Below are 20,826 nucleotides of genomic sequence, written 5' to 3' on the forward strand. Positions count from 1 at the left end.
ATCGCAATATATATATGATAACATATATATCATATCACAATAAAGGTGGGAAAGAAATTTGGGGGAAAAAAGACAACAAAAACAAGAAACACTTTAGATATAAGGTTCCAGAAATAATAAATGAAAAAGGATGGAGGCGTGCCTGGATGGCTCAGCTGGTTGAGTGTATGACTCTTGGTTTTGGCTCGGGTCATGCTCTCACAGTTCATGGGTTCAAGCCCATATGGGGCTCTGCACTTACTGTGCAGAGTCTGCATGGGATTCTCTCTCCCTCCGTCTCTTGATCACACATGAACTCTCTCTCTCAAAATAAATAAATAAAATTTTTTTAAAAAAGGGATGGAAAAAGAAATACCATGCAAGCATTAGCCAAAGAAAGGTGTCTGATTAACATCAAAGTAGATTTTTTTTTTAATGTTTGTTTATTTTGAGAGCGAGAGGGTGTGTGCATATCTGTGAGAGGGACAGAGAAAAGAGGGGGAGAGAGAGAGCCTGAAGCAGGCTCCAAGGGGTCATCACGGAGACTGACGCGGGATTCAATCCCACAAACCGTGAGCCAAAATCAGGAGTCATAAGCGTAACTGAATGAGCCACGCAAGCACACCCCAAAGTAGATTTTAAAGCAAGAAATACTATGAAAGATAAACAGTGAAATTTTGTAATGATAATGGGACAATTCAAGAAGATACAATCCAAAATTTGTACATTCTTCGTAATTCAGCTTAGAAATGCATAAAGTAAAACAAGAGAGAGCTAAAAGGAAAAGCAGATAAATTCACAATCAGTATACATCTTTGAGTTACTGACAGAACATGCACACCAAAACAAATGAAATCAGAAAGGATGCAAAAGATCTGAAGAACATAATCAATGCATGTTATCAACTTGACATGCATAGATCATTATACCCAACAAACAGCACAATATATGTAATTTTCCAGTTCTGGGAGAAAATATTCACAAATACATAATACGGGTAAGTATCCAGTATGTACAAAGAACTTACAACTCAACAAAAAGAAAAACATCCCATTTTTTTTTTTAAATGGGCAAAGCACTTGAATAAAAACTTCCCAAAGATATGTGAATGGACTTTAAATCTATGAAAAAGTACCAATCATCAGGGAAATGTATGTTAAACCCTTACTGAAATACTATTACACATCTACCAGAATGACTCAAATTAAAATGACTGTCAACACCTAATGTTGGAAAGGATATGAAGAAAAGAGAACTTTCATATACTGTTGATGAAAGTATAAAATTTCTACTTCTTAATGAAGAAGTCTGACAACTGGTCATAAAACTAAACATATACCTGCCCCATGATCCAACAGTTCCATCCAAGGTATTTACTTAAAAGAAATGAAAAACTGGGTCCACAAAAAACTTGTAAATCAAAAGACTTTAGGTCAAAAAAAGTTACAAAAGACAAAGATATTATATATTAATAAAGGTTCAATACAGCAAGAAGATTTAACAATTATAAACATTTACAATACCTAACGGCAGATCATTAAAATGAATGAAGCAAAGACTGACAGAATTGAAGAGAGATATTAACAGTTCTACAATAGCTGGAGACTTTAATACCCCACTCATAATAATGGTGAGAACAACCAGACAGAAGATGAGCAAGGAAACAAGAGAACTTAATACAATTAACCAATTAGAATTAATAAACATATGAAGAACACTCTACCCAACAACAGAATATACATTCTTCTCAATGGTACATGGGACATTTGCCAGGATAGACCATATGTTAGGCCACAAATCAACTCAATAAATTTAAAAAGATAGGTATCATACAAAGAATCTTCTCTGATCTCAACAGGATAAAGTTAGATATCAGTAACAAAAAAGGAAAACTAGAATATTCACAAAGTTGTGTAAATTATAAACAACATACTTCTAAACAACCAACAGATCAAAGAAGAAATCACAATGAAAATTAGAAATACCTAGAGTTGAATGAAAACAAAAATACAGCAGATCAAAACTTATGGGACCAAGTAAAAGAAGTGCTCAGGAGGAAATTTATAGCTATAAACACACTAAAAAAAAAAATAAAGAAGAAAAAAAAACCCTCAAATTAACAACGTAACTTTACAACTTAAGGAACTAGAAAAAGAAGAACTAAACCCAAAGTTAGCAGAAGGAAGGAAATAATAAAGATTAAAGCAGAGATCAAACAGTGAACACAAAAACAATAGAGAAAATCAATGAAATCTAAAGTTGGTTCTTCAAAAAGACAACAAAATCGACAAACCTTTAGCTAGGTGGACTAAGGAGAAAAGATTACTAAATTACTAAAATCAGAAATTAAAAGGGGGACAGTACTACTGATTCTACAGAAACAAACAGGATTATAAGTGTAGTATGAAAAACTATATGCCAACAAATTAGATGAAAAGGGCAAATTCCTAAAAATACCAAACCTACCAAGACTATATAATGAAAAAATAGAAAATTTGAATACTATTACTTATTACTTACTGTAAGTAGTAACTAGATTGAATCAGTAATAAAACTTTCCCAATAAAGCAAAGCTTTGGACCCAATGGGCTCTTAAAATTGAACAATAACAAACAGCCTGATTTTAAAATGGGCCAAACACCCTAACACTTTACCAAAGAAAATATACAGATGGCAAATAGGCTGATATAAAGATTGTTCACAATATCAGGGAAATAGAAATTAAAACAATAAGATACTATTAAATACAATTAGAATGGCCAAAATGTAGAACACTGACAGTACCCTTTGGTACTGCTGACAATGTGGAGCAAAAAGAACTCTCATTCATTGCTAGTGGGAATGGAAAATGGTACAGCCCCTTTGGAAGATAGTTTGGTCGTTTCTTACAAAATTAAGTATAGTTTACCATACAATCCAGTAATGGTACTCCCTGGTATTTACTCAAAGGAGTTTAAAAACATATCCACACGGGCACCTGGGTGGCTCAGTCAGTTAAAAGCATCTGACTTTGGCTCAGGTTATGATCCTACAGGTTTGTGAGCTCAAACCCTGCATCAGGCTCTGTGCTAACAACTCAGAGCTTGGAGCCTGCTTCCGATTCTATGTCTCCCTCTCTCTCTGCCCCTCCCCTACTCTCACTATCTCTCTCTCTCAAAAAATAAATAAAAATTAAAAAAAAAACAAAAAAAAAACCCAAAAAGCTGCACAGAGGTTTTTTTCAAGGCAGTGAAAATACTCTGTATGATGATGGGAATTTGTCAATTATACATTACACTAAACCCATGGAATGTACAAGGATGAACCCTAATGTAAACTATGGTGATTATGTCAGTGCAGGTTCATCAGTCATATTCTGTGGAGGATTGTGATAATGGGGGAGGCTATGCATGTACAAGGGATAAGAATTTATGAGATCTCTCTGTACCTTCCTTTCAATTTTGTTGTGAACCTAACTATAACTGCTTTAGAAAAATAGTTGTTTTTTAAAAAAATTAATGTTTATCCACTTTTGAGAGAGAGAGCGAGAGCGAGAGCGAGAGCGAGAGAGAGAGAGAGCAGGGGAGGGGCAGAGAGAGAGGGAGACAGATTCTGAAGCAGACTCCAGGCTCTGAGCTGTCAGCACAGAGACCAATACGGGGCTCGAACTCACTGACCACAAGATCATGACAGGAGCTGAAATCAGATGCTTAACCAACTGAGCTACCCAGGCACCCCTGTGTCATAGTTTTTTAAAAACTGACAATTTGGGGCACCTGAGTGGCTCAGTTGGTTAAGTGCCCAACTCCTGCTTTTGGCTCAGGTAATGATCTCATGGTTCAGGAGCCCTGTATCCGACTCTGCACTGATAGCCCAGTGCCTGTTTAGGATTCTCTCTCCCTCTCTCTCTGCCCCTCCCCTCCCAAAATAAATAAATAAACTTTAAAAAATTGGTAATTCAGGGATCCCTTCAATAGTCTCCGAATATTCTTTTTATTTTCTAGGCTATTCACATTGCTTTATTCTCCTTCTTTTTCCCTCCAAACTGGCAAACATGTCCATTAAGAGGAAACATAATGATGTTCATTACAGCATTATTTTTAACAGCAAAAAAACCAGGCAGGGTTGAAAACCTAATATCTAATTATGTGGAATGATAAAGTGAATTATGATATATCAAATAGATACATGACAAAATGTGATATAGCCATTGTTATACATGTACACTTATTCATAAGAAAAATAAGCAGTACTGCAAAATTTTATGAAACAAACTATACACTTTAATTTTAAAAATTAAATGGCAGGGTGCCTGGGTGGCTCAGGTTATAAATATTATGTGGTACAGATATATGTAGGATGAATAATCATCTCATTTGACCTGGGCTATGGGGTTTCTAGGACATGGGACTTTCACCACTGGAACTGGAAAAGTCCTGGCTAAATTGAGGTAACAGTAATCCTAGATATATGTACATTCTTGAAAGGCTGAACAGATGTAAATGAAATAATATCAGTGGGTTATCTGAAGGGAAAATAGTTGTAAGTAATGGTTTCTGTACACTTTTCTTTTTTCAGTGTTAAAGGTGATATGATACATCTTTCTATGAACAAGGAAAGTTTACAAAGTGTCTTTTATTGAAAATCTCAAAATAGAATTATAGTTAAAATTCAGGAGAAAACAGACTGAGCTTATACCAATAAAAAAGAAAAGAGAGAAAAGCCAAATAACTAAAACCAGGAAAAGAACGGGACTATCACAAACAACCTACAGAAATAAAAAGGGCTATATGAGCATACTATTTTCAACTGTATACCAATAAATTAGACAACCGAGATGGAACAAATTCCTAGAACCCACAAATAAAAGTAACTTAAGGGAAAACATCAAAAGATGGGGGCACCTGGGTGGCTCATTCAGTTAAACATTGGACTTTTGATTTTGACTCAGGTTATTATCTCATGGTTCATGGGTTTGAGCCCCACAACAAGCTGTGTGCTGGTAGCATGGAGCCTGCCTGGGATTCTCTCTCTCCCTCTCTCTGCCCTTCCCCCTGCTCATGCTATTTTTCTCTCTCTCTCAAAATAAATTTAAAAAACACTAAAAAAAGAAAGAAAGAAAATATTAACAGACCTATAACAAGTAAACACTGAATAAGTAATCAAAAACAAAGTCCAGAACCAGAAGCCTTCACTGGTGAATTCTACCAAACATTTAAAGAAGAATTAATACCAATTCTTCGCTAACTCTTCCAAAAACTAAAAAAGAACACTTCCTAACTGACTCTATGAAGCCAGTATTAGCCTGATACCAACACCACACCAAGAAAATCACACACACACACACACACACACACACACACACACACACACACACACAGAAAAATTAGTGTCCCTTATGAATAGAGATGTAATGATTATAAACCATGACAAAGTGGGATTTATCCCAGAAATGCAAGAGTGGTTCAATGCAACAAAATCAGTAATGCAATATACTCCATTAACAGAATGAAGGAGAAAAACCATTATGATCATCTTAACTGACATCCAAAAGGTATATAACAGAATGCAACAACCTTTCATGAAAAACAAAACAAACAAACAAAAACCACTCAAAAAATTAGAAACAGAAAAAGCTTCCTCAATATGATAAAGGGCATTTATGAAAATCTCACAGCTAACATCATCCTCAATTATGAAAAACTGAAAAAAGTTTCTCCCTAAGATAAGGAACAAGGATGCTCATTTTCATCACTGCCATCAAAGTTACAATTAGAGCAAATAGATAAGAAAAACAAAAGGCATCCAAATTGGAAAGAAGTAAAACTATCTTTATTTATAGGTGACATGATCTTATATACAGAAGTCCACAGTATCCACATAAAAGATACTACAGCTAATAAATTTAGCAAAATTGTAGTGTAAAAACCAACACACATAAATTAGCTGTTCCTATATACCAGCAATGAATAAATTCAAGAGGAAATTAAGAAAATAATTCCATTTACAATAGCATCTAAAAGAATAAAATATTGATGACTAAATTTAAGCAATGAATTAGAACCCCTGTATACTGAAAACTACAAAACATTGCTAAACAAAATTAAAGAAGACCTAAATAAATGTTTAGAAAGACATACTGCGTTCATGGAGTAAGACTCAATATTGGTCAGATGCCAATACTACCAAGCATGATCAACAAATTTAAACAATCCCTAACAAAATTTCAACAGCAGAAATGGAAAAGCTAATCCTCAGATTCATATGGAATGGCAAGGGGCCCCAAACAGCCAAAGCGATCCTTAAAAAGAATAATAAAGTTGTCCCTGATCTCAAACTTAGTACGACAATACAGTAATCAAAACAGTATGATACTAGCATAAAGATAGATATATAGACAAAAGGAACAGAACTGAGAGTTCAGAAATAAACCTATACAATATGACCAATTGATTTCACAAAGATGTCAAGACAATTCAACAGAGAAAGAACAGTCTCTTCAATAGAGGGCACTGGAACACTGAACAAGTAGATTTCCACACACAAAAGAGTAAAGTTGGACCTCTACCTCACAACATATCCAAAAATCAACTCAAAATGAATCGGTGACTTGTATATAAGAGCTAAGACCATAAAACTCTCAGAAGAAAACATAAGGGTAAATATTCACAACCTTGGATTTGGCAATGGATAATTAGACATGACACCAAAAGTATAAGCAACAATAACAAAAAATAGACCAATTGGACTTCATCCAAATTTAAAACTTTTGTATATCAAAGGTCATCATCAAGAAAGTGAAAAGACAAACTACAGAATGGGAGAAAATATTTGCAAATCATGTATCTGACAAGGACTTAATATTCAGAATACATAAAGATCCCTTATAACTCAACAACAAAGAGACAACCCAAATTTCAAAAGAGGCAAAGGACTTGAATAGACATTTCTCCAACGAAGATATGCAAATGGCCAATAAGCACGTGAGAAGATGCTCAACATTGTTAGTCAATAGAGAAATACAAACCAAAACATCAAGATACTACTTCACACCTAGCAGGATGGCTATAATCAAAATAACAAAAAATTACAGGCATTTGTGAGGATGTGGAATAATTGGAACTCCAGTAAATTACTGGTGAGAATGGAAACAGTACAGCCACTATGGAGCAGTTTGCCAGTTCTCAAAAAGTTAAACATAAAATTACCATGTGATCTAGTATTTTCACTCTTAGGTACACACCCAAATTTGAAAACACTGACTCAAACAGATATTTGTACACCAATGTTCATCGTAGCATTTATTCACAATAGCCAGAAGATGGACACAATCTAGTATCCATCAGCAGATGAATGGACAAACAAACCATGGCACATACAATGGGATATTATTCATCTATAAAAAGGAATGAAGTACTGATACATGCTACAACATGGTTGACCTGCAAAGTGATTATGCTATACATTATGCTAAGTGATACAAGCTATACACAAAAGTACAAATATTGCATGATTCCATTTATATGAAATATCTAAAATAGGCAAATTCATAGACAAAAAGTAGATTAGAGATTGGGTAGAGGGGGAAGGAATTACTGCTAATAAATACATAGCTTCTGCCTGGGGTGATGAAAAAGTTTTGAAATTAGGTAATGGTAATGGTTGCACAACATTGTGCACATAATTAACGCCACAAATTGTACACTTACAAATGGTTAAAATGGCAAATTTGATGATTATTTTAGCATAACACACACACATATACACACAAGAAAAAAAGACTTTGGTACATATCCTTCTGTCAAATAATAATCCTAGATTTCCAAAACACTAAAATTGACTGTGTATGAGACTTAACAGAAATCAGAGTTCTTCTGCAATATTTAATTCTGTAGTAATGCAAGTCATTAGACTCTTCAAACCACTGTACTAAAATGCTAAACATGTAAGTTAAAGCAAAATAATATTCTTTCCCATTTTTTTAATAATCCAAGAAGCTCAATAAATAAAACTATCTACTTTCATATTATACACATATATCTATGTAAGTGATTATAAAATGGACTATTGCCTATGTTTCTTTATATTATTTTTTTTTTTACTTTGCCAGGACTAGATATTAAGTAAATGCTGGTCACTGACATTAAGCCTTTAACACTTACAAAATATACTGCTCCAAAGCTTCCATGGCCAATTTCTCTGAGATCTGTGAAGAGCTTCTCTGGGTCTTCTTTGAAGAAGAGCTCTGCAATTTCAGGGTCCTTCAGACTGCCCGCTCGGTTGGTTGATGGCATCCTGCTGGGCAATCAGTTCTCTGATTCTAATTTTATACTGCTATCCCAATCCCTGGTTCATCTGTATGAATGAAGCCACGCTGGCATAAACTATTGAAGAGAAATAAGAGAAAAAAAAAGTCAGGAAAAGCAAAAACCACTAAGAATAATTACAAGATCATTTTCTGACAGCATATACAAAATTATCTGCGGCCTAGAATTTCACTGAGACGGAGGTGTGGTCTACTAGTACAGTAGTTCCTAAATCTGAAAAGATACCATTTACCAGTGTTTAATGAACTCTGATACAGACATTCCAAAGAAAAACACAATGGGAGAAAGTAATGAATTTCACACAGACAACTGTTTCCCTCATAAATCTGATTCACATTAAAATATGGCCTTCATCAAATCTGTATCATTAGATAAGTAGATATTACAGATAACCAGTAATTCCCTGGTGTTCTGTTATCAGTTCCTTTATACCAGAGTACTGACATATACAGATTATAGATAATATAGATATTTTTAAAATATAGATTTTTTTAAATAGAAATTTAAAAACTGAGAGGCTTCAGAACCTCTGGGTTCTGGAATGACACTGCCACTGCCTGGACATGAATCCTGACAACACTATTTACAAACTGTGGACTTGGGTAGCCTCATTTTCCTAATCTGTACAATGAAAATAACATACTTCATAGGATAGCATCCCTCAGGGAAATCAGAGAAATCAGAAATAATGAGGGACATTTCCTCTGCCAAATATCAAAACAGAATGCAAAACAATGGCATCATTAGAATACTAAAAATAGGACAAGCAAATTAATAATCTAAAAGATAGTCGAGAAACAAACCAATGTATGTGTACCTTGGAATTTAGCATACAATTATAAAAAGAAATAAATGCAGAGAAAACTGAGAACACATTCAGAAAAAATATATAAAAATTATAACCCTATCACATATCTTACATAAACATTACTGGCCTATAGAGGTATCCCAAGTAAATGAGGAAAAAAGGAATCAGATATATACAAGTGATGTTTGGAGACTCCAGTAACTATTTGGTAAAAAAATAACACCTGTTCTTCAAACTAAACAGAATCACACACAGGCAATACAAACATAAATACAACATATGGCAATTACATATGGGAAATACAAACATAAAAAATGAAACTGGGGCACCTGGCTGGCTCAGTTGAAAGAGCATGTGACCCTTGATCTTGGAGTTGTGAGTTTGAGCCCTACACTGGGTATAGAGATTACGTAAAATAAGTACAATTTTAAAAAATGAAACTATACAAGTAGTAGAAGGAAACAGGTTAAGTTCCTCCATAATCAGGAACTGAGGAAACTTTCCTAACTGTTCCAAATCCAAAACAATAATGACAAAGACTAATACATATTTAACAATATAAAAAGACAACTTGGGAGGAGAAGCCATGGAAAAAGACACACCTCAACAAAAAGACAAAAGATAAATTTGGAAAAAAGTTTGAAACTTATGTTTACAAATGTTAATATCCCTAATATGTAAAGAGCTTTTAAAAAAAAGTGTGTGTCGGGAGTGGGGAGAGGTGCCTGCATAGCTCAGTTGGTTAAGCGTCAGACTTGGGACTCAGGTCATGATCTCACTGTTCATGGATTCAAGCCCTGTGTCTGGCTCCACATCATCAGTGTGTGCCCCTCTCCACTCACGTTTTTTCTCTCTCAAAATAAATAAATAAACGTTAAAAAAAAAAAAAAAGGAAAGAAAAAAAGACAACAATCTGATATACTTAATATCTGAAAAGTTTCTGAAAACAGCAAATAGAAAAGAATCCAGCAGATATGTGTAATTCACAGAAGAAAAAAAAATAAGGAAACAACCATTAAATATATGAAAATATGTTCAAAATCACTCCAAGTAAAAGAAGACAAATTAAAACTATACTAAGATTTTATTTTGTAATCAGAAAGGCAAAAATTGACCACCTGTTGATGGTGGGGTAGAAGGGAAGTATGTATGCACTCATCCATTAGCAGTGGTAATGGAAAAAAACGATATAAGCCTTATGGAGAAAAATCTAGCAAAAACATATGCACTGACCATTTCAAACAAAATACCACTCTACGGAATCTATACCAAAGGTACTTCTAGAAAACATCAGAAATGATAAATGTACAAGGTCAGGAACTGGAAATCATTACAGTGCTCATGGGAGTGTAAAATAGTACAACCATTTTGGAAAATTGTTTAGCAGATGCATATCAAGAAAAATAAGTATTTACTATATGAAGGAGCAATTCCTGAACTAGCTGTCATTTATTCAGTGATAAGAAAACACAGGCACACAAAAACTTATACATAGTAGCTTTATTCATAACAGTCCAAAACTGCAAATAATACAAATGTCTATCAACAAATAAATGTAGAATAGAATTGTGGTATATTCACACAATGAAATACTATTCACAGCAATAAAAAGGAATAAACTAACAATACATGTAGCAATACAGATGAGTATCAAAAGCATTATGCTCACTCAGCAAAAGAAGCCAGAAACAAAGAATACATACTTGATGATTCCCCTGATACATTCTCAAATAGGCAAAACTAGTCTAAAGTAATAGATCCATGGTTACCTGGGATGGGTATGGGGGAGTATGTGGGTATGTAAGAGACGAATCACTGGGTTCTACTCCTGAAACCAAGACTACACTGTATGCTAACTTGAATTTAAATTTAGAAAAAAAACAAAAAAAAAAAAAAAACAGGAAGAAGAAAAACATTACTTGCTAATCTAGACATCCATATTATCTGAATTTTTATAATAACTGTTTTTATAATTTTAAGAAATTTTACATTGTACTTCAAATTAGAGAAAAATAAAATAGAACATTTTTACAACTAGAATAATACATATTCTGAACAGAAGAACATTGAAAAGGCTATTAGCATTTTTTTTTAATTCACAAAAGACTAATGCATTTTTTTAAATGTTTACTTATTTTTGAGAGAGAGAAAGAGTGTGAGCAGGCGAGGGGCAGAGAGAGAGGGAGACACAGAATCCAAAGCAGGCTCCAGGTTCTGAGCTATCAGGACAGAGTCTGACTTGGGCCTCAAACCCACAAACCCTGAGATCATGACCTGAGCCAAAGCCGGACATTTAACCGACTAAGTCACCCAGGTACCCCAAGACTAATACATTTTAAAATTTTGTATGTCAAAAAAAATTGAGTCAAACACAAAAACTGAAACATCCAGAGAAAACACAATTAAGAATTAATATTCCTTAAATACACAGATATCAGAGAAAGTAGCTAACTCACCAGAGGATATACATCAGCATTCCATAAACAGGTAATAAAAATTACTGGGGAGAAAAGTTAAAATGTGAAGAATGATGGGAATAGCCATGAGTTTCCTAATTCTATTTTCCTCCTTTAACTCCTGGCTTTGACTTAAGAATGGCCTGAGTTACAGAACTATGTTGAGGGTGCTGACAAGGAAACTCTTAAAGAAATCCCCTCTTTCTGCCCAAAGGAGCAGAAAAAGGAAACCCTATAATCTAAAGACTATAGGGGGGAAAGCCATTTTCTTTTTTCTCTCCTCAGTCACAGAAATGCACTGCCCTAGCAACAGAAAAAAAAAAGAAAGAAAGAGAGAAAAGAAAAGAAAAGAAAAGAAAAGAAAAGAAAAGAAAAGAAAAGAAAAAAACTGTGAGAAAACCTCTCTTTGAACAGAAAAAATTGGAAAACAGGGCCCCTGATGGTCCAAAAAGTATGAGGGGGAATTCCCGTTATTTTTTTAAACTCCTCTCTCCTTTCCCCACTTCACTTAAGAGTAGCCCCAGTGATGAGTAACTGTACAATGCACAGGTCTAAATGCTCATAGAAAAACTTGTCTTTCTGATCAAAAGAACAGGGAGTTTTAGATTCTGTGTCTCCTTCTCTCTCTGTCTCTCCTATCTCTCAAAAATGAATAAACATTAAAAAAAAAAAAAAAGAATATGCGCCTGGGCGGATCAGTTGGTTAAGCGTCCAACTTCAGCTCAAGTCATGATCTCACAGTTCAATGAATTCAAGTCCAGTGTCGGGCTCTGTGCTGAGAGCTCAGAGCTTGGAGCCTGCTTCGGATTCTGTGTGTCCCTCCCTCCCTCTCCCTCTCTCTCCCTCTCCCTCCCTCCCTCTCTCCCCCTCCCCCACTTGCACACTGCCTCTCTCTCAAGAATAAACATTAAAAAAAAGACAATGAACCGAGAAAAACCATTGGAAACTGAAAAGAATGGAGGAAAATCATGGAGAAGAGAGAGCTGGAAAAGAGATCCCTAATTCTTTTGTTTTGGTATAAGCCAAAACAAATACTGTATTTGCACTTGTGTAAAATACACTTAAAGAAGCGTAGCAAAGACTATACTAAAGGGAAATAATCTATATTATACACCACTGCCAAGTCTCATACCATCACTGAGAGGCATAGCACAGGGCAAATCCAAAGAGCACAGTAAAGATTTTGAAAATAGAACTGCTACTGGAACTACCACCAACAGAAAGTGAGACAGAACTTTCCATTTAAACCAGTTGGTGTCTACTAAAACAAAGAAAACAAATCAATATTCTCTAGAGGATATTAATATGATTCAGAAATATTCACAATGTCCAGGGTAAAATCCAAATTTATCCTACATGCAAAAATAAATAAACACACATAAACACACACACACAAAACTGGTAAATGTGACAAATTATCAAGGGAAGAGAGGACCAACAGATGCCTATTTTGAGATGACTAATGTTAGAATAATCACACAGACTTGAAAGCAGTTATTATAATCATAATAAATGAGGTAATGGTTAACACTTTGCAAACAACTGAAAAGACATCAAATCAGTTCTTAGTAGAGAAATACAAAATATTTTTTAAAAACAACATGAAAAATTCAGAATTGAAAAATACAGTATCAGAAATGAGGGGCACCTGCCTGGCTCAGTCTTGTAGAGCATGTAACTCTCGATCTTGGATTTTTTAGTTCAAACCCCACATTGCACATAGAGTTTACTTAAAACAAACAAACACCTCCTTGTGTGGCCTTAAGTGCACAACAGAAATGATAGAGAAAAGAGTAAACTTTAAGACAGAGCAACAGAAATTATTAAAACTAAAGAACAGAGAGGGAAAAAAGAGTGAAAAAATAAGAGCCTTGGTGACTTCTCGGACAGTATCAACTTGTCTACATTTCAAATCACTGGTATTGTTAAGGAGAGGAAAAATAAATTGGGAGACAAAAAAACTGTTTTAGTAATTTCTGAAAGCGTCCCAGATTTGAAAAAAACATAAATTTAGAGATTCAACAAGCTCAACCAACCCCAAACAGGACAATTCAAAGAAAATCAGGCTAGACACACCTAGCCAAAATTCTAATAAACGAAAATAAACTCAATGTAAATGACAACAGATTCTGAATAAAAGACACTGGAGTCCACAGAAAGTGAAATATCTTTAAGGCAGTAAAAGGAAAGAACTACCAACCCTGAACAGAATTCTTTATCTAGTAGAAATCTACAGGAATGAAGGCCGGGGGGGGGGGGGCGGGGGGGGATCTTAAATGGTAGAAAACAAAAAGAATCTGTTGCCAGCAGACTTATCCCAAAAGAAATGCAAAATATTAAACAAAAGAAATTTAGAGTAGCTACATTAATATCAGACAAAATAGACTTCAGAATTAAGGAAATCACAAGTGATAAAGAGGAATACTATATAATGATATGATTACTTTTACCAAATCCCAAATTTGTCTTCACTGGCAAAAGAGCTTCAAATTCATGAAACAAAAATTGATGCAAGAGAAAAGAGAAATAACAAGTCTATAATTATACTGGGAGACTCCCAATACTCCTCTCTCAGAAATTCAAAGAAAAAGTAGTCTGAAAATATATAGAAACAACACTATCAACCAACTTTATCTAATGACATTTCTAGAATACTCTATCTGACAAAAACAGAATATACATTCTTTACAAGAACACATATGATATTCACACCAAGCCATTATATTCTAGGATATAAAAAAATCTTAACAAGTGTAAAAAATTTCAACTCATACAAAATAATGATCATCTGACCATAGTGTATTTAAAATCAGTAACCGAAATATATCTATAAAACCCACGAAATGTGAAAATTAAACACACACTTCTAAGTAATCCATGGGCCGATAAAGGAGCTTCAAGGGAAATTAGAAATTAGAAAAGAATACAAATTGAATGAAAATAAAATGCAACACAAAATTTGTAAGGTACAACTAATGCAGTGCTTACATAGAAATTCAAGGCACTCGGGGTGCCTGGGTGGTATAGTTGGTTAAGTGTCAGTCTCTTGATCTTGGCTCAGGTCATGATCTCATGGTTTGTGAGTTTGAGCCCCACATCAGACCCCGCACACATGGTGCAGAGCCTGCTTGGGATTCTGTCTCTCCTTCTCTCTGCTCCTCCCCAACTTGTGCTTGCTCTTTCTCTCTCTCAAAATAAATAAACTTAAAAAAATTTTTTTAATTTAATCTTTTTTCACTTTTTGAGAGACAGAGACAGAGTGTGAGCAGGGCATGGGGAGAGAGAGAGAGGGAGAGGGAGACACAGAATCGGAAGCAGGCTCCAGGCTCCGAGCTGCCAGCACAGAGCCCAACGTGGGGCTCAAACCCATGAACCGCGAGAGAGATCATGACCTGAGCCGAAGTTGGACGCTCAACTGACTGAGCCACCCAGGTGCCCCAAACTTAAAAAAAAAATTTAAAACAAGAATTTAAGGCACTAAATCTGTATTAGAAAAAAAAGGATAGATTTCAAATAAATAATCTAAGCTTCTATCTTAAGAATCTAGAAATAGGGGTGTCTGGGTGGTTCATTCAGTTGACCAACTCTTGGTGTCAGCTCAGGTAATGATCCCAAGGTCTGGGATCCATGCTCAGTGTGGAGCCTGCTTGTGACTCTCTCTCTCCCTCTGCCCCTCCCCTGCTCATGCTCTCTAATACAAAATTAAAAACAAAACAAAAAAACCTAGAAATAGAGAAGTAAATAAAGCCAAAAATAAATATAAAAAAGTAAATATTAAAGAAACAGAGTAGAAATCAATGAAATTAGAAAACAAAAAAGCCAATGGAGAAAAATCAATAAAACCAAAAGATGGTTCCTTTGGGTTAAAAAAAAAAAAAAATCAACAAAACTGAAACACCTCTGCCAAACTAACCAAGGAAAATAAGAACAGACATAAATTAGCAAAAACACAAATCAAAAGGAAAATGTTACTACATACTCTTAGAAAACTGAAAGAAGACGAGCTTTAAGTTCCTGAATTTAAGTCACCATTCTATATGGGCTAAAGATAAAAGAAACACATGAACATATTAACAGAGGCAGAAAAAGATTTGACAAATTCAACATCCATTTATGATAAAAATGGTCAAAATACTAAGAATAGAAGGGAACATCATTAACCTTGCTAAGGGTATCTACAAAAAACCTACAGCTAACATCATAATGATTAAAGACTAAAAGCTTTCCCCTTATGATTAGAAACTAAGTAAGGTTATCTAATCACTCCTCTTAAACACTGTACTAGAGGTTCCAACCCATACAATAAAAAAAGCAAAGCAAAGAAATACATAATAGAAAGGAAGAAATAAAACTAGTTGCTGACATTACTGTGTATTTGAAAAACCCCAAGGAATATACAAAACAGTAAAAGAAGAAAAAAATATTCAGATATATCTAAAAATATTTGAGGGGCGCCTGGTGGCTCAGTTAAACATCCAATCCTTTGATTTCAACTCAGGTCATGATCTCATGGTTCCTCAGATGAAGTCCCAAGTCAGGCTCTGTGCTGACTGTGCAGAGCCTGTTTGGGGTTCTTTCTCTGTCTCTCTGTCTCTCTCTCTCTCTCTCCCCTTACCCTGTTCCCACTCTCTCTCTCTCCCACTCTCAAACAAACATTCTGGGGCACCTGGGTGGCTCAGTCAGTTAAGTGTCCAACTTTGGCTCAGATCATGATCTCATGGTCCGTGGGTTCAAGCCCAGCATCAGGCTCTGTGCTGACAGCTCAGAGACTGGAGCCTGCTTTGCATTGTTTGTCTCCCTCCTTCTTTGCCCCTCCCCCTCTCGTGCTCTGTCTTCTTTCTCTCAAGAATAAACATTTAAAAATTTAAATAAACATTTTAAAAAATGTTAATATCTGAATAGAATTTATATATGGGGGGCCTGGGTGGCTCAGTCAGTTAGTGTCTGACTCTTGATTTAGACTCAGGTCATAATCTCATGGTTCATGAGTTCAAGCCCTGCATCCGGCTCTGCACTGACAGCGCAAAGCCTGCTTAGGATTCTCTCACTCCTTCTCTGCCCTTCCTCTTGCTTGCTCTCTCGCTCTCTCAAAATAAATAAATAAACTTAAAAAAAAAAAAAAGAGGGGTGCCTTGCTGGCTCTATTGGTACAGCATGCAACTCTTGATCTCAGGGCTGAGTTTGAGGCCTATGATGGGTGTAGAGATTACTTACAAATAAAATCCTTAAAAAAAAAAGAAAAGAAAAAATAAACATTAAAAATAATAATAAAATAAAAATTAAAAGTAAACTTTGCCTCATACCTTATAGAAAAATTAATTCAGGGGAACCTGGGTGGCTCAGTTAAGTGTCTAACTCTTGATCTCAGCTTAGGTCATGATAACGTGGTTTGTGAGATCAAGACCCACACTGATAGCCCTGCTACCAGTGCAGAGCCTACTTGGGATTTTCTCTCTCTCTCTCCCTCTCTCTCTCTCTCTCTCTCTGCCCTCCCACCCTGGTACATGCATGTTCTCTATCTCAAAATAAATAAACAAAAAAAAAATTTTTTTAAGAAAAATTAATTCAAAATAGTCCATTTATCTCAATGAAAAAGTTAACACTTTATGTAAAACATTCAGATGAAACCACAGGAGAAAACTGTTGCAACCTAGGTTAGTCAAAGAGTTCTCAGATACAACACCGAAAGTGTTATCCATAAAAAAAAGGCAAAATTAATAATTTGAACTTCCCCAAAATTAAAAGCCTTTACTCTTGCAAATAAGACTTTTAAAATAATGAAATCAAGGGGCACCTAGCTGGCTCAGTCAGTGTAGCATGCAACTCTTGATCTCAAGGCTGTGAGTTCAAGCCCCATAATCGGTGTAGAGATTACTTAAAAATAAAACCTTAAAAAAATAAAAAATAAGCCACAGGCTGCTAAAAATTATTTTCAAATCATGTAACTGAAAAAGGATTTGTATCCAAAATATATAAAGAACTCTCAAAAGTCAATAATGGGATACAGGAATGCACACTTGGATGATCAAACTATAAAAAAATTTCCCAGAAGTTATTACCACAGTAAACGTCAGATAGTAGTTACTTTAGGAAAAAAGAGTGATTGTGATTGGGGTGAGACATAAGGAGGAACTTCTAGAATGACTGGTGAAGTTCTATTCTTGCCTTAGTGATTACATGGGAATTTTATTTCTAATAATAAATTAACCTATATGTTTGTTTTGTGAATTTTCTCCATCTGTTTGATTTTATAATAAAAGAATGAAAACAGAAATTATATATACTGTAGTTTTTGCAAAGAAGGCAATACACCAAAGTGGTATGAATTATATTTAGGTAGTTATGGCCAGTATTACAGACAACATTCACAAGTCAATACTTTCCTTATGTTCTAATTATCAACAATAATCATACATTCAACTTCCACAACCAGGAAAAAAGATAACAAAAAAATATCTAACATGTGTGCACGTTCTTTGGGCTGTTAGAAGATAGAAAAAAATGAAAATTAAAATAAATACAAATGTTAAAAATCCCTGAAACACTCCATTATACTGTTAGGCTAGAGTTTACAGTATACATTGCATAACTGCTTTTCTATACATCCTTAAATTCCCAAAAGTAAAGTACTTTATTATAAAAATGAGCACCATCTTGGTTGCCTTGCACACATTCAGAATATTGCTGCAACAGAGTCATCAATGTTAAAACTGACAAAGACATTTGATTTGAGTCTTGTCCATTTTAAAAATCTGTCAGGAATAACTATAGAAAAATAAACAGCACAGAGGTGCTTTCACAGCAACCCTACTCATAAACTCCATAATTTCTGCAGAATGCTAAAAATGGCACATGAATAACTAACATAGAGGACTGATATAGCTAGATAAACTACAAGTCAGGCTTAAAAGAAATATCTACAATAAGTTCTTAAAGGTATTATTAAACTGTACATGCAATCTTCTTTTAAAAAAAGGCGGGGGGGGGGGGGGGGGGCGCACCTGAGTGGCTCAGTTGGTTAAGCATCAGACTTCGGCTCAGGTCATGATCTCATGGTTTGTGAGTTCCAGCCCTGTGTCGGGCTCTGGGCTGACAGCTCAGAGCCTGGAGCCCACTTCAGATTCTGTGTCTCCCTCTGCCTGACCCTCCGCTGCTTACACTCTGTCTCTAGCATTGTCTCAAAAATAAATAAACATTTAAAATAAATTTTTTTAATTAAATAAAAAAACAAAACAAACAAAAAAACCAGGGGCGCCTCCGTGGCTCAGTTGGTTAAAAGTATTCCATTCTTGGTTTCATCTCAGATCATGATCTTACAGTTTGTGAGTCCGGGCCCAGCACCAGGTTCTGTGCTGACACTGCGGTACCTGCTTGGGATTCTCTCTCTCCCCTCTCTCTCTGCCCCTACCCCCTTCTGCCCTCTTGCTCTCTCTCTCTCTCTCTCGCTCTCAAAATAAATACACTTAAAAAAAAAACCAGGCTGTTAGGTTATATTTTTTAAATATCTTATCTATTCTCAGAGGATAAATATCGTTAGAGTAACTGATATCCTTCTTACTAAAAGAGAACAGTAAAATGAAATTAACAGTCTTATAAACAGCAATTGAGATCTAATTTGTGCCTGGTTCTACAAAAATAGGCCAAGGAAGCCTATCATTTATTAGATTATTTAGGGTTGAATGTAAAAGACAAACAATTTTTGTAGGTGGTACCAGTTTGTTAATCCTAAAACATACATCTAAGAAAGCTGATTAAACTAGAATAAAAAATCCAATATAATTTATTTTAAAATCTCAGACCAAATTAGGATTTTGAGAATTAAGTAACTGTTCCACATTTGTAAAATATAGTCAAATAGCTGACAATAACATCAGTCAAAGCAAGAGAAAGAAGATGGGGGAAGGGTACTGATAATCAAAGCATATTCAGTATTACTTGAGGAATGCTCCTTGGATGAACAGTGATGATGTCATGCTATTCCATCTTTTAAGAACCTTCAGATTTTCACAAAAAGGACATTGTTGGTCTTAAGCAACTGCTTCAATACCATAAAGCCCTTTTCCCTACATCTGTTAATCAGAGGGCTCAGGCTTAGAAAACAGCCAACTCAGTCAAACATTCAATCCCTTTAGAGAAAGAAAAATTGCCCCCTTACTCAGTCTAATTGGAACATGAACACATAAAATGAAATGGTAACTGATAAGGTTGCATAATTAAGGACCTTCTTGAAAAGAACATAACATTATCTCTGTTTAAAAATTAAAAAAAAAAAAGGTAATATATGTATTTGGGGAACAAAAATTTTGAAAGGTAGAAAGAATTGACAAGAAAAACTAAGTCTCCCAAGTACACCTATTTCTATGTATCCTTGCATAGATTACCTGGGTGTGATTGTTAATAACCCTACAATGGGCCTCTAAGTGTTCAAGTGAAAAAATTACACTTCTCTGACTTTAAATCAAAAGCTGGAAATCATTAAGTTTAGTGAGGAAGGCATGTTGAAAGAAATGTTAACAGTGAGACCTTGTGTCAAACAGCTAAGTTATAAAAGCAAAGGAAAAGTTCTTGAAGTAATTGTTACTCCAGTGAACACATGAATGATAAGAAAGAGAAACTGCTTTATTGCTGATATGAAGAAAGGTGGTTTGGGTTTTTTTGTATACTATTTTTGCTTTTTTTTTTTTTTAAGTATAGTTAACATACATTACACAAGTTTCAGGTGTACAACATAGTGATTCAACAAGTCTATACATTAATCTATACTTACCACAAGTGTAGCTACCACCTGTCACCAAAGAACATTATTACAACACCACTGACTGTATCCTCTATGTAACATCCTTGATCCCTATGACTTACTCATTCCATAATTCGAAGCCTGTATCTCCCACTCTGGTTAACCCATTTTGTCTATTCCATCACCCCCTCCCTCTGGCAACTGCCAGTTTGTTCTCTGTATTTATGGGCTTGTTTCTGCTTTGTGTTTACTTATCTATTCGTTTGTTTTATGTTTTAGATTCCACATACAAGTTAAATCATATGGTATTTGTCTTTCTCTTATTTCACATAGCATTATACCTTCTAGGTCCACCTATGATGTCACAAAGAACAAGCTCTTACTCTTTTTTGAGGCTGAGTAATATCCTATTGTATACCAAATCTTCTTTATCCACGCATCTATCAACAGACACCTGGATTGCTTTCATATCTTGGCTATTGTAAATAACGCTGTAATAATCATAGGGGTGCATATATCTTTTCAAATTAGTGTTTTCAT

General features: G+C 35.0%; 1 protein-coding gene across 2 annotated transcripts in view; it reads right to left on the reverse strand.

Annotated features, from left to right (window-relative positions):
- The window catches only part of TAOK1 (TAO kinase 1), a 144,526-nt gene that overhangs the window by 77,932 nt on the left and 45,768 nt on the right, over window positions 1–20,826 (reverse strand). The window contains exons 1-2 of one of the 2 annotated variants that reach the window (XM_042967076.1): window positions 15,529–15,562; window positions 8,121–8,342 (exon numbers count right to left, since the gene is read on the reverse strand). In XM_042967076.1, the coding sequence (XP_042823010.1) occupies window positions 8,121–8,252 (132 nt within the window). In that variant the 5' untranslated portion in view covers window positions 8,253–8,342; window positions 15,529–15,562. Of the gene's footprint in view, window positions 1–8,120; window positions 8,343–15,528; window positions 15,563–20,826 lie in introns of those variants that run through there. The other variant, XM_007076068.3, reaches the window with a different exon arrangement.

The sequence above is a fragment of the Panthera tigris genome, chromosome E1, assembly GCF_018350195.1.
Source record: "Panthera tigris isolate Pti1 chromosome E1, P.tigris_Pti1_mat1.1, whole genome shotgun sequence".
Lineage (NCBI taxonomy): Eukaryota > Metazoa > Chordata > Mammalia > Carnivora > Felidae > Panthera > Panthera tigris.